Source organism: Haliotis rubra, unplaced genomic scaffold (genome assembly GCF_003918875.1).
Source record: "Haliotis rubra isolate DU_JTF1 unplaced genomic scaffold, ASM391887v1 Scf1095, whole genome shotgun sequence".
Classification (NCBI taxonomy): Eukaryota; Metazoa; Mollusca; class Gastropoda; order Lepetellida; family Haliotidae; genus Haliotis; species Haliotis rubra.
Window position 1 is genome coordinate 63,293 of NW_025764998.1, and position 15,195 is coordinate 78,487.

Sequence of the window (15,195 nt, forward strand, 5' to 3'; positions counted from 1 at the left end):
GCACTGTCACTTCTGGCCTAAATATCTTGACATGCATAATATATGTGAACGATAAACTGTCAACTCATGTAACATGGTACTCACTTGGAGCAGTCGATGAAAGTGAAAACTGGTCAACAGAAACAGAAATTAAATCACAATGAAAACTGAGGGCTGGTATGGGGGAAATTTTAGGAAAAATAGGCTTGAATGAACACTGAATGTGTATGGTTTCTCTTTACAGAACAACAGCATTACTCTGGTAATTCCCCCATCAAAGACACTAAGAGTAAACTCTCCTATCACCTGAACATTAACTCATCTCAGTCAAATAGGAAAACAAAAAGTGATAGATAATCCATCAGTCCTCGCTTGGGTTACATTAAGGACATTTTCTCTATGTTGACAATGTTTTCCTTGGCCTCGGGAATATAGTTATATTTATGTGAAACTGTCTCTCCGATAGTACTGGTTCTGTGGAAGAAACATTGATCTTTCTGCTGTTAATGTTTTATGTTCTTTGATGTCACTTGAAAGAAGGTTTCACCAACATATAAGTCAGTCTATTCAAAATTAATCTAAGATTATTCCTTTGCTGGGTTGCTTGTTTTAACTTCAAACAGCCCAACCAACCAGCCCTCTCTGACCACCAGCAAAAGTGCCCCAGCGATCAAATTCCATCTGACAAGGTCCAAAGCCTTTCTACCAAAAATCAGACTTCATAAAGTGGAAAGTCTCATAATTCTAGGAAACCACATAAACATGATACGATTGTGTCATGCAATAACAGATTCACCACAATATTGGGATTGAACCAGGTCATGTCGTCGGATGTTCTTTACAACTCGCTATATAGACTCATAAATCAATCTTAGTAACAAGGAATGTCTCAGTTTTAATAGTTTGCTTACGTTTTCACATTTTTGGTCCAACTAAATGCACTGTTTATTTCTCCATTGTCTGTCATAAGTCCATAATCTGGTTGCACTAACTTGCTGAATAAAAACACATGACTTGAAATGAGGCATAAACATTTTAGTTGCAGATATTTTAAGATGAACTCTACTGTAAGTGAGACATACCTGTCTCGCCAACTGTGTCACTACTACTGCTGAACCTCAAGTCACTGTAAACCTCACAAACATATATTTACATGTACATTTATATCAGTTTTCAGAAGTAGATTTTATCATTCAGCTAACTATTTGTAAATGTGATCATCTGAAGTTCTAGGCCCTTTCTTAAAAGATTCCTTACACAAACATAACCTCTGAATGAAGAAACATGATTGAACAGCTTGGTTTGTTCTATTGCTTGCAACACTCTTCTGCTGATAGTTCAGTGTCTCTACTCCTACGCACTTCATAGCAGTCTCTTGAAACTGTGGAAGAGGAAGTGAACGATGAAGACGAGAGAGACTGTAACAATAGACGACTGTGACATCCTTGTCGCGATGTCAAACACAGTGGGGTCATACTCGAAGCAGTTGGTGCCTTCAACCACTTGGAAGTTTTGGGCTTCACAGAAAGCTGTTCCATTTTGATACTTGTAGCCTGAGAACAAGGACAATACACAATGTTAAAGGTTCCTTAGAACAGGAAAGTCAATATCAATAAATTAACATCTTTTAATCTATTAGTGAGTGAGTGTAGTTTTATGACGCACTCAGCAATATTCCAGCCATATGGCGGAATATATGAAGATCTGACAAACTCCTTTACACAAAGATTGACAGGTGGACCATATGGAAAATTTCAGAATTTATAGGGTGTAAGTATTTTTGAATCCGCGGGGATTCAGAGAGTGAATGAACATGGCGGTTCCAATATGGACTCAATGTTTTGCGTTTGTAAATCCAGGGCACTTACCGATAGTGTCCCCTTCAAAGGAGGCTGTCTTGCAGTCTTCATACAGTGAATCACAGTACTCAGAACACACCATCAACTTGCTGGAATGAACAAAGTAGGGTCAGAAACATAATATGTAAACTCGACTTGATTCATGCTAAAAATTCTCACCGGTGACAATGGGAATAATATGCATCAATACAACTGTCTTTATTTATCCATTTCTATGTAAAAATAGAATGATCAAACTATGAGAAAATAATCAAATTGTGGCTTAAACTAATCCCTAATTATAGACCAACTAAGATTTCTACAAACTCTGGCACAGAGTAAGCAATTAAAGATTTCATTAATAATTTTATGAATACGTTTGATTTCAAAGGGACACCTTTTAGAAATGGTGAAACAAAGTTGGAGAAACAATTTGTTTGATATAATTAAATGTTATTTTATTGTTTATTCATATGTATATGTTGTGTCTTTATCTACAACTCATAAATCTTGATTTAAACAAATTTTCATTTAAAAAATACTGATTTGTAGAAATTCAATTATGCATATCCAATGTGGCCAAAAGTGTTCTTATCACATCATTTCCTTAATAGCTAACTGGGGCGGTGGGGTAGCCTAATGGTTAAAGCGTTGGCTTGTCATGCCGAAGACCCGGGTTCGAATCCCCACATGGGCACAATGTCTGAAGCCCATTTCTGGTGTCCCCTGCCGTGATGTTGCTGGAATATTGCTAAAAGCAGCGTAAACCAAACTCAGTCAGTCAGTAATAGCTAACTGTGTAAAGAATAGCAGGGTTTGTCAAGGGGAATGTTCCATGTACAAACAGGACATTGTCCTTCCAAAAACTGGACAGACAAATACAATACATCCGAATAAGACAAAAGCTAAAATTTATTGGCACTTTTGTCCCTTAGCATGTTTTATTTTGTTCCAGTTTTGCAAACTTCACAACCAGGACACGATGACTTGCATGAACCAAGTCAAGAAATCTGCCCACCCAATCTCCTGTGTCACTCTTGCGTTGGTTGGTTTGTTGATAAAGTTAACTCCCCACTTAACAATATTCCAGCTATATGACAGCAGTCTGTAAATCATCGAGTCTGGACCAGACAATCCAGTGATCAACATCATAAGGATCGATCTATGCAACTGGGATACGATGACATGTGTCAACCAAGCCAGCGGGCCTGACCACCAGAGCCTGTCAGTCGCCTCTTACGACAAGCATGGGTTACTGAAGACCAATTCTAACCCGGATCTTCACGAGTGTGACTTTTATGACAAGCATGGATTGCTGAAGCTGAATTTGAACCCAACCAGACCCAATCTGCTAGTTTGTGGCAGGTGGTAAGGTAATGCTAGCTGTTCTAATTATATGCCTTGATTAATGTAAAACCTTATTGACAGTACTTTCTTAAAATCACTACAGAATGAATCAATACATGAGTAAGCCAACTGAGTATCACACAGGTTGTAGTGTGTTTAGTTTTATGCCTCACTCAGCAATATTCCAGCTATATGACTCCGGTTTGGAGATATTCAAATCTGGACCAGACAATCCAGTGATCAACAGCATGAGAATCGATCTACATAACTGGGAACCGATCACATGTGTCAACCAAGTCAGCGAGTCTGACCACCCGATCCCATTAGTCACCTCTTACAACAAGCATGGGTTACTGAAGATCAATTCTAACCCGGATCTTCACGGGTCACACAGTTTGTAAATTTGTGAGGCATTAGTGGATAATCAAAGAAACGGGGCATCAGTGACTTACTCCCTGTAAAAGAGGTACTGGTCTGGGCTACAGAAGTAGCACATTAGATAGTTCATCTGGAAGCGGCATATCTTGGGGGCCTGATGAAGGGGATACATGCTGGAGAACACTGATGTCACCTCTGTGCGCTTGCAGCAAGCCTGGTTTGAGTACCAGGAACAGTTGATGAGACCTGGAGATGGGGCTGCAAACCGCTTATCATCTTTAACCAAGGAAATAAATACATCAGTAAAAATATGAGATCAAATAGTGGCACTGATACTAGTTCTATTACTGGTAGCTGTTTGAAACTTTTGGGGGGATAGTTTGGGAGTACTTACTGCACTGACGGATGCTTAGATGAAATGTGTTTTAATCCAAATGGATAGTATCGGATTACTCTGATATGGTAAGACCCAAGGGGTAAAACAGTAAACCGCGGTATTATTAGAACTGCTCTATTTTGCCTTCGGTTTGGTATACAGTAATGCTGCTTTATTATGCAATCCGAAAATTCAGAGTTTTGGGTTTTCATACTGTCATTTCTATCTTGTCATAAAATGACAGTTTTGTTCATGCAAAGAGTATGGTTATTTTTTTCCATGTTATTAACCACTGTAAGGTTTGGCTCTTGTTGTCATATATCTCATATACCTAACCGAATCAAACCGATGGCCACGTACCGCAGCACGTACCGTACCCTGGTAAGAGTGAAACGATCCCAACCCCGCTAAGCCTAAGGATCGTAATGAGATCTGATGGCACTGGAGGTCATCGGAGCGCCCGATAAACTGCATTCCAGCTGATGGTTTAATCATATAAACATAAGCTGTTTTTCATAACACCCTGGAGTGATTGTACAAATGTAAGTTTACTCAAATTCAAATGCTTACAGAAATATGGGCACGGTTTCTTTGACAACTCTTCATAATGTATTTCTTCCGATGCACTTTTCCCAGCAAAGCAGGTTATGACTAATATACAAATGCACACGCCCCCAGCGGCACCAGTTAGGGGTAACATTGTAAAATTTACGTCTTCCTATCAACCAGAAATCGTCTATTGATCAGCTGCTTCCATTTTGACTACACTTTTGACAGAGAACTTAAACTTATACCATTTTACGGAAACGAATTATATTTTCCATTGTTATTACCAAGTAAGACTTATACCAGTTCGTCATATATTTAAACATTATTAACATCTAACATCTTAGTTTGCACTTAATTGATGAGAGCGATTTTTGTTAAACATTATCATCACATTTCAATATACGGCGGGTTTCTTTCCACATACAAGTTTTGTACGCACCCGCAACTTCCGCCTGCCTGTCACGTGACCAACTTCCGCATTTGTCGTCAGGCAAGGCGAACCGAACCGTCAGCAAGGGTTATCGAAACCGGGGGAATCCGTATTTCTAAAAAATCCCGGTCTATTTTCGTCGATTATATGGATCCAGACTGGCCAGTCTAACAGCAAAGTTATTTCAAACGACTGTCAAGGTAGAGGCATAATGGTTAGTATGAGAAATAATACTGGCTTTGAGAGACTTGAACTAAAGCAAGATACTTTAGGATGACACATATTTACTGAATACATGTCCGGGTATTGAGATGGGTACCCTCGGGTCCAACTCATTACCCACCCGTCCCAGCCATAGATGACAACTTCTTTATTATGTACATGATGCAACGTTTCAGTATAGATTCTTATGCCGTTGTTTAGCAAGAGTGAAGTGCTATAGACTTACATGTATACATCAACAGTGATTAAGAACAACATGTACTCAAGTAAGGCAGAGACGGGTCCAGATTTTCTGCCCGAGTACCCCAACCCCTATTACTCTCCCCTACCCTCAAATTTGTAAGAAATGGCAATATATTCTTCAGCTCAGAGGCTAAAATTTTGAGTTTTTTCGACACCTTAACCATGTACATTCAAAACATGTGACTGTAAATTATGTTTAAATCTTTAACCCCCTGGCTGCCGAGTTGTTTTTCAGGCGCACATTTTCATACAGTTTGAAAAGTAACGTTGTGCGAGATTTGCGCTTGTGTGGTCCTGGCTCTACATACGGCTATAAAATTACACAGAAATGTAGAATATGAAATTTCCTATCCGTTGGTATAAATATAAGTGCAACTACCTCAGCGGTTTGAGAAACAGACCTTGCTAAATGTTATCAAATTTTTGTTATCGTTTAAAAACAGTAAATTTCTCTGCTTTTATCGTGCACCGATAAAAGCACTGTGCTACGAATTTTTTAATTTGGCATCTTTACGGAAAGTGTGAGAGAAGAAAATACAGCCTGATATCTGAACAACATAAGTGTATATGAATTGGATTTATGTGCTTGTGCATAACGTTATAACTCAACATTAAAAATGACTCGTAATAAATGTTAAAAATGGATTTTCTTCTATGACGTCAAACTACAGCAGAGAGGTCACACACGTATACTGATAAGGGGGCATAACTCTGTTATGCTTATCACTAAGTCAGTGTAACTCAGATCACTTGGAGAGAATTTGTACTTGTGGATACGGACGCTATATTTTCGCTATTTTTTGTTTTCGGTGAGCCAAACTATTCCAATTGAAAGTTCCCCATTGTGAGCGGATACGCTTTGGTAGTTTCGATATTTTTAAGAAAAGATGACACCGTACTACATGTGAAAGCACGTAATAGCGATTTGAATAGCCCTATCTGATATATAAGTTAGTTCTTAGATTCCCATATTCTCCTGTTTGTGTAGATGTATTTTGACTAATTTTGCATCGTTATTACCAGAATACTAGCCATATCTTCAAATGTAATGAATTGCTGAAAATAATACAACGTTTTAGTTGACATCATTGCTTGTTTTATGTATTTTGTGACGTCGGAAAAAGATGACATTGGTATGCTGAATAGTATATATCTCACCTAATTTCCATTAATTGTATAAAAGGTCTCGGCTTCTATGTCAGAACACAAAATGACTGATTTTTCCATTTAAATAGTGTCCTGAATATATCAACAATTCGACGGTTTGACTGTGTATCTTTTTAGGATAAGAATTTTCTTTGTTTAGGATTACGTAGCTATTTCTCTACATAACTATGAAATGAAAGATGCAAAAAGATAGCATTTTATATGGAACTATATATTGGAATATGGATGTAATGTTTCTCCAAATTAAGACATGACATGGTTTATATATTTTTAAACAATTTTCTCATCAATGTAGTTAGAGTTTGATATCCTGTCATCACAATATCTTTTAATCGAATACGAATTGATTATATTATTGAAAACAATGATAGTGAATCATAATCACGTTTCCAACAAACGCGCCCCTGGCCAATCAATATACATCATTGTTTTGTCTATAAAACAACACAAAAATATGCAATGAACAAGACATTTCCTTTAAATATGTGTGCATATATATTTCATAACATATATACATCATTTTCATTAATATTATTAGTTTTACTTATAAGGTTGAATTAAATCGCCATTCATTAACCTGTTTGTATGAAACTGCAATATTAGTCCAAATACATTGAATATTGTACATCATAGGAACTAAAGTAGTTGCAGTTATGGCTATGTTTGATCTTCTAACACTTGTGTAAAGGTTTAGAATATGGTGTACTGCACTAAATGTGTCAATTTCTTATGTAAATATTATTCAAACAATCAAAAACCTTCAAAGAATAAAACACCGTAAACCCTATATGCACATATAATATGATATTGAACAAGGCTAAATGTAGATACTGAGGTCAGTTTCATGAAAAAGTATCTGAACTACAGTCAAATCCCGATGAGTCGAATCGCTGGGGACCAAGTAAAAGATTCGGCTTATCGATGTATTCGAGACATAGGTATGTCTATGAGGGTAGAATAAAAAGATGATTCAATATTGAACAATTCCTTTATTCAGCACATCATATCTAAATATAGCACAACAATACATTAGGTGACATAGATAATGGATAATAATGGATAATGGAAACAAACATTATACAAATGAGAACACATTTTAATACTAGCACAATAAAAACGTTCGTTGTTTGTACCTGGAACCGACTCGAGAAATTCCTCCAGTCCTTCACAGAACTTTATCGCTTCCGATACGGATGTTGGTGGTTTGACGGCAGGGTGTGTCTCGTCTTCTTCATCAGACGAGTCGTCGTTGTGACAGGTGCTAATTCTTCCGTTTCCGTAAAATCACTAATCTGCCTTTTGAACTCACCCGACAATAGCGGAAAGGTGCGAGCCGAGCTGGTTTGTTAATTGGATCAGTTACATGTAGTTGGATCACCAATTAACTTCTCATTGACTGACTTCGGCTTATGTATACAAGATTACTATTGTTTGAATCTCAAGGGACCAAATTTCCATTTTGAGTCATCGTGTGTATTTATGAGACGAATTCGTGTAACCGGAAATCAAATGATGACAAAAATAGCAGGGAATGGTCGGGACCCACAGGTACTTCGTGTTATGCATAATATTCGAGACACCGGCATTCGACTCATCGGGATTTGACTGTATATGCAAAATATACACCTTAATACTGACAGTGTAATCGTAAGGATTGGGCGATTGTTTTTACTCTTGTTCAACCGACCTTCACCTCAAAGAAATTACCTAATATGTACAACAATGTTGACGTATGACATCACTACCATTGACCGATTTCTTACCAAATAGCGGCTTTGCTGACAAGGGTACACGGGATTTTGCGAGGACCCTTCCATTGATTCAGGGATCGTTTGTACATAAATATGAGATGTAAGTAATCAGAATGAGCCTGACTATCTGTGTATTGTTATATGTTTTTATCGTTCTCATTATAGGTAAGAGAAGAAGCCAAAAATTCAGATAATTACTGTTGTCGTTCTGCGTGATTTTGCGTCAGTCATTGCATCACACTGCACGAAAACTTTGACAATTTCTTATGAATTATCAAATCATTGCATTGTATCTATTTATAATTTCCTTTATCTTGCTACGATGCTTCAAACAAGCGCAGTCTTTCGAGCACAGCGTTCATTTTCACACCCATTATGTTTCATCTCATTTTATCTAGACAGTGGGTATTGGTGAGAAAGACCAGTTGCAGTTGATTCTAAAATGTATGGGGAGTTAAGTGATGCATTTTTCGAAGCTGAATATGAAATATACATGTTTTTATTTGAGAATATTGTTGGTTTTTGATTGCTCCTCTACATCCCCGAACTGGGAACGGGACGGCTTTGATTCAGAACACACAAAACACAACGCAAAGCATCATGGTCATTTGTTGTTAAGGCCGTTCCGTTACAATGTAATAGGCGTCTCAATACCGGCCTTTGCGAAACATGATTTTGTAAACACTATCCAATATGGCAGAAAGCACTCTCTCACGTTAAGTGTTAGTGTATTTTCGAAAACATCCCAACCGATTCTAGATTCATCGACAACGTTTCAGAATTATCATTAGCGATTTCATGTAAAACTGATATCAGTGATAATGAATATGTTATATTTGAAATTCAATACTCCCAGTAATTATCCGATTTTCACATTTCAAAACATACAGCAAATAACGCTGTGAATCGCAATTTCGTATTGTGTCAAAAATGGCGACATTTTCAATGAAGCCTATTTTAAAAGGTCATTTTCAGCACTTGAGCGGTGTCTAAAATAATAGTGGATGGTATCAAGAAACAGGAAAATTCCCGCAGAATTCGAAACAGTGAAGTGTATTTGTGTGCGAGGGATGTTTTGATTTTTATTGGAGTTCAAATTGAGGGTTGAAGGGAAGGACATATATGTCCCTGTGGCACCCAGGGGGTTAAAGACTAAACAACCTTTAAACATGAAGAATAACATATTCTATTGTTTAATCTATTGGTCACATGGGAGCACCTTTAGAATACAGCACCACAACTTCCGTGAGGACGATCTCATTAGGACAAGCAACCAGCTTGTGAGAACCCTTCGGACGCGAACCTGCGACCTTAGTATTGTTAGCTCTACAGCTAACCGACTCAGCTACGTCCACACTGTTACACTATGTGCAAATTTATCGAGTCATTCCTGTGATGTCACGGAAATGAACGGAAAGAGTTGAATAGGTCAGAGACAATTATGAAGGTTACGGGTAGACTTGGTGTCTCGTGATTTTATTATACGGACAATTGCTGAATGGAGCCGATGCCATTTGGCACACTCGTCCCATTCCGTAATCTACAAGATACCGTGTGGCGTGGATTTCACGGTGCATGCATGATTGACACACTTTTATATAAATCGGGTGATTTTGTCACAGAAAAGTGATGTAGGGAACACTGTAAGGATAATGTGGATCGCACTAAGGAACGAGGGAGACATGAGCATGTCTAGTGACGGCACGAGGGTGAGTTAGCCTTCGAATCATTACTAAACAAAATTTTAATGTTGAGTGTGAAAGAGGCTTGAGTGCAAATTCCAGGCCAATTTCGATTGGCCCCAAATTTCTACATGAAACCATTTCATAGTGTACTTTCGACATTTTTCATTTCCCATTTTTGTGTGTAAAAAAGTATTAAAATGCTAAAGGAAAAACAACAAATGGTACTCAAGTATTATACTGGACATGCACCTACTATATTGGATTTGGTCTCTAACCCTAAACCTTAACCCTAACCCTAACCCCTTGAAATAATCCTAATAAATAGAATACATTGACCGAACCGGCACGAACATGACTGACGTGTCCAGTGTAGTGCATTATTACCCAGGGGTGGAAATAACTTGAAAGGTCACATGCAACGTAAAACACAACTTTGCAGATTCTGATACCTTTCGGTATGGACTTACCCGAAAAAAATCATCAAAAATGTAAATTCAACTTATAAAGTTGAAAAATAACACGAAAAAAAACGCACGAAATCGTAGTCCAAACGATTGGGGGAATTCAAGATGTTTCAACAGCTGGGCTGGGCTGCGCTCGGCTGCGCTCATAGCACATCCGCAGTGAAATAGGTTCACGCTGCTTGGAAGCGGGTTGTCCGGGGAATACTCGGTGAAGGCTTTGGTGTGAGCTATTTTTCTAATGTTTTGTTGATATTTCACAGGCGCAATCTTTTTATGTTATGACAGTAGATTACCGATTTAACTGTTTATATAATTTCATTTGTCTATTTCACCACACATTCTTCTTACCGAGTCACTTTCTCAGTTCGATACTTAAAAGCAATGTCATTATTTAGCGTTGACAGAATTTCTAACTGTGATGTAGATATGTTGTTGTCAAACACAAAACTCAATGTCTGTTTTATTGACACCTATGTGTCTGCCTGCCTGTCTGCTAATGACAATATTCAATACACAACTTTTCGATCACTGACCAATTTGAACTTAACACCTATCAGACTATACACCATAAACAAAACGCATTGATTTATGGCCCAAAATTGGTCTCTGTCACATTATGTAATTACACAGACAGGCAGGTGTGATACTTGTACACATGACATGTTATGATGTCTGTTGATTGCCAAATGTTATACACAAAAAATGAGCATGTATTTACAAAAGCCAACATCTCTATATACAGTAGAACACGGATATAGCGAACACGGATATAGCGTACAAACGGATATAGCGAACAAATTTAAAAGTCCCGTCAACAGTCCTTTATAATATCATTAAAATTATACGCGAATAACAAACTCGTGAGTAGCGAATTAACGGCTATAGCGAACTGATTTACTACCCCCAAGCCCAACTATCGACGTGATTAGCGAACTCATTAACGTGTCTGTGATGCAGTCCGCAAAATGAAGTCTGCAAGACGTGGTGTGCAGAGCAAAATTGTGTACTTTGTTAAACGTAATTAAGTTATATACATGTATTTTTGAGATTGTTGTGATTGTTAAATATGTTCTTGTTAAACATGTTCTAGCTAATGTCTGTGAATGATAAATTCAGAATTTTAATGTTATGTCAATGTACATATACAAGAAAAAACATTTGTAGCCTCAGCATATAGGTGTCTCTACATCTCTACAATCCAAGATGGCGGTCAAATGTGAATAACGAACACCGGATATAGCGAACTAAATTTCGTGGTCCCTTGGAGTTTGTTATATCCGTGTTCTACTGTATATACACACACAATGAGCCGTGAGGGAATCTGCAGATGAACCAGCCGTTACACTGAGTGCACACCCACCCAATCTGACTGGGTTCGGTATCCCGGCTGCTTTGTTTCTTGGGAAGTAAACCCAAGTACACAATATTGCACTTTTGATTTGCGTTTGTACGCTTATAATTTTGTTTATATGTTTTTTCATAACCAACAATGTATATTATATGTCATGAATAAGTGATTACTGTGTTTAATTATGTTTGATTTTTTGGTTGCATGTGACCTTTAAAATTGCTACTGTACTCCGGTACAGTGGCAGGTGTAAAATCACTTGCCCTGATAATTTTTCTACTATACCGGTCGTTTTCTTGTTGATTTTTTAAATAAACAACATAATTAACCTTGGAAAGTCAACTGGACACCGGTACAGTGTGAAATACAAATTTGCTTGCCCAACAGAAAAAAACACTGGACTTGGACGTCAGGCAATGGGTTATTTCCACTCCTGTTACCCCTTTGAAAAATAAAATACTAATAAAAAGCTTTTCTGTGTAATGGAGCAAATTACTGAATGAAAAAAATATAAATATATGTATGTCAGTTCACATTGGTAAATCATTTAGACCTAATAGAAACCGAAATATAAAATATATTTACATAATTTATTTAATTAATTACATCGACCCAAATTGCAAATAATAGAATATATATAGACAGGTGTAACGCATTCTCACTAAATTTAAAAGGTACAAAATATAACACCTCAGCACCCCGTAATACAAATAAATATGAGCTATCAGTGAAAAAAGAAAAATATTTCAAACTGGTGCTTGCAAAAAATTGCGCGTCCAAAGGTATACAACTACTGGAAACTCTCAACATCATTGGGCTTATGTGAACAAATCACATACAATTACGTAAAAGGGTATTATGACATATTTTTAAAGTTTGTGGTGCTGTATTCTAAAGGTAGGCCGTCACACGATCATAATGGGTCAGGGTATTGAGATGGGTACCCTGGTCCAACTCATTACCCACCCGTCCAACCCCTACATCAAAGGGATTAACAACAAAAATGGATAGTGGTAATAATCAGTAGAGGACGTAACATCACAGACAGGGAAATTCTGCATGTCACACAAAAACGCGTCTAAAAGTGTTATTTATGAAAATAATTAAACAACATTTGCTACAGTCATTGAAAGGTCTTCAAGTTATTGATTGGCGTGAATGAAAGCGTAAAAAAAACATTAAATAGTCAAATTTTGACAAAAAGCGTGCAAAATTGACGATATTGAAGCTTAATTTCACCTGTGTGCATATATTTTTCAGAAACTTACATTTAGTATTTTCTGAAAGTTCATTAATCACAGATTCAAAATATATATGCAGCTTTTGAGGCACACCAACGTTTGTTATTGTGTTGAAACATGTTTATTTTCTTCAAAACTGCACGAACTGTCTTGCGTAGACGTGACTGGGGAAGCGACTCATTAAGGGGAGGTAACTGGTGTCTGACTAAATTGTTCAGTCAAAACATCCGTCAGAAGCGTACGTACTACATATGGGGATATTTTTCTTGCATTACAACAAAGAGAAATAAATTAATGCAAAGTTACAAATAACATTTTTTTATACGGACTAGATTATTTGGGGGAAGTATAATCATTGGAAAAAAGAACTAAGAGAGGGTCACTTCTACAGATGTAAAAACAATGGGCCTGCATAAATTTTCAATTTGCTGTCATGTTAGTCTGTTTTTGGCACAATTTTCAAGCGCGAAAGTGACAATAGGAGGAAGCCAATTGTGCATGAGGCAGAACAAAATGTGCATGGCTTATAAGATTAATTAGCAATGATGGCTGGAGTGCTCTGCTCTGTTATTTGTATCAGTTCATTGTATACAGATGGGATGAGATATCCTTGATCTCTGTTGATTGAGGGCTTGTGTCTGCGGATTTGAACTGCTTCTGCAAGTTTTCTTTTGGTGGAGTCCAGGAGGTTTTTCGATAATATCTCTACATTGTCCCAAATTTTGTTGTGATTAGGACAGTTGATGATGATGTTGGAAATTGCTAATTTTGGTCTGATTTTGTGGTAGATGTTATTTGTTTTCTTTAATTAATTCTGATATTTATGGGCCGGGAGGTTTCACCTACATAGGCCTTGCCACAGTCACAGCTGATATTGTTGACAACACCTTTGGGTTGATGTTGTAGTTTTGAGGTGTTCCTGTCATTAGCTTTCAGTAGTATCTTACTTTCTTATTACTCACCAACTTCTAAAATGCCAATGAAACAAATAATTTAACTCATTCCCAGGATCAGGTGGTTAGCGCACTGCAACTTATCGCCATTACAGTTTGTCATACTTAAACACTCTTTAATGTAAAGTCATCAGGTAGGCAGAGCACATGGACTAGATTACATATTCCGTCTTTCCCACACTTTCGGCATGTTTCTCTCTCTCACACATGTCAATTGTGTAGTTTTGCTATTACTATCATTAACTATCTAGTTATCTTTCTTGTATAGATGTATTATGTATAATTCCTAACATCCATTCATCAATACATGCCGTATGTCACCATCTTCTACATCTCAGAACAAGCTCACACTAACCATATTAACCCTATTACATTTCACGTACGAGTTCAACATGAAGATAAGGAAATGAGTAGGGCTGAGCAATATTACTGGTGTACCGTTTTCGAACCGGTTTACTCCCCCAAATTATCTGCTCTTGTATCTACATAGCAACAAAATGGCAGCATCTAGTTCGTCATTCTCTTCCCACAGAGGTTACTCCTGTCATATCTTCGAAAAAATTCTTACGTAACCTCTAATTCTAATACGTCCCTTTCATGGTGTGAGTGTTCAAGACTCGTGATTGGAGGCAATCAGATTTCGTTGTGCAATCAGCGACGTTGTTTCAAAAGTGATCATTCGCAAGGCCTCGGTAATTTCCGTATGCTTCGAGAAAACTAAACTTCTTCCCCTGCGTTTCTTCTAGACAGAACTCAGTCATGATATGGCGGATCAGTGGCGTCTCCATCGCCCTCGTTGACAACGGACAAGCTAGCCATTAAACATCTTGTGTGTAACATCAACACTAGTCCCCGGCAGATGGGGGATATTTGTGGCCCAACATTTGCTTGTGTTAGTCAAGTTGAATCTAAGTAGATGTAACATGTGTTCTGATTGGATAGAAAGAAGGGAGATAATTCGTGTTGCGATCTTTTGCCGCTAGGGGATTTTACGAGAACCTGGAAATATGGCCGTATTAGAACAGTGGTTCGTAGGAAGATATGACAAGTAACCTCTGTGGGAAGAGAATGCTAATTCGTCTGCAGAGGAAGAATTTCTACTTGGAATAATTTCTTGTCCACATGATCATTGATTTATTAAACACATATTAAAAACTCAAATTTAGTTATCCCAAAAAACAGAACACACCAGCATTTTATTACCTTTACAACACTATCTTATGG

The 15,195-nt window shown here is 37.5% G+C and overlaps 2 protein-coding genes across 3 annotated transcripts in view; one reads left to right on the forward strand and one right to left on the reverse strand.

The window, feature by feature from the left end:
* Nucleotides 1-1,250: 1,250 nt before the first annotated feature.
* On the reverse strand, nt 1,251-4,707 carry LOC124283750. Its single transcript, XM_046719777.1, has 4 exons — nt 4,489-4,707; nt 3,617-3,818; nt 1,848-1,927; nt 1,251-1,532 (listed from the first exon to the last, which is right to left on the reverse strand). Exons 1-4 carry the CDS (start codon nt 4,616-4,618, stop codon nt 1,342-1,344), a joined length of 603 nt encoding a protein of 200 aa, XP_046575733.1. The 5' UTR covers nt 4,619-4,707; the 3' UTR covers nt 1,251-1,341.
* A 219-nt stretch (nt 4,708-4,926) lies between these two features.
* The window catches only part of LOC124283703 (caspase-3-like), a 32,341-nt gene continuing 22,072 nt past the window's right edge, over nt 4,927-15,195 (forward strand). Inside the window, exon 1 of one of the 2 annotated variants that reach the window (XM_046719717.1) lies at nt 4,927-5,111. In XM_046719717.1, coding sequence (XP_046575673.1) covers nt 5,109-5,111 — 3 coding nt within the window. In that variant the 5' untranslated portion in view covers nt 4,927-5,108. Of the gene's footprint in view, nt 5,112-6,950; nt 6,957-15,195 lie in introns of those variants that run through there. The other variant, XM_046719726.1, reaches the window with a different exon arrangement.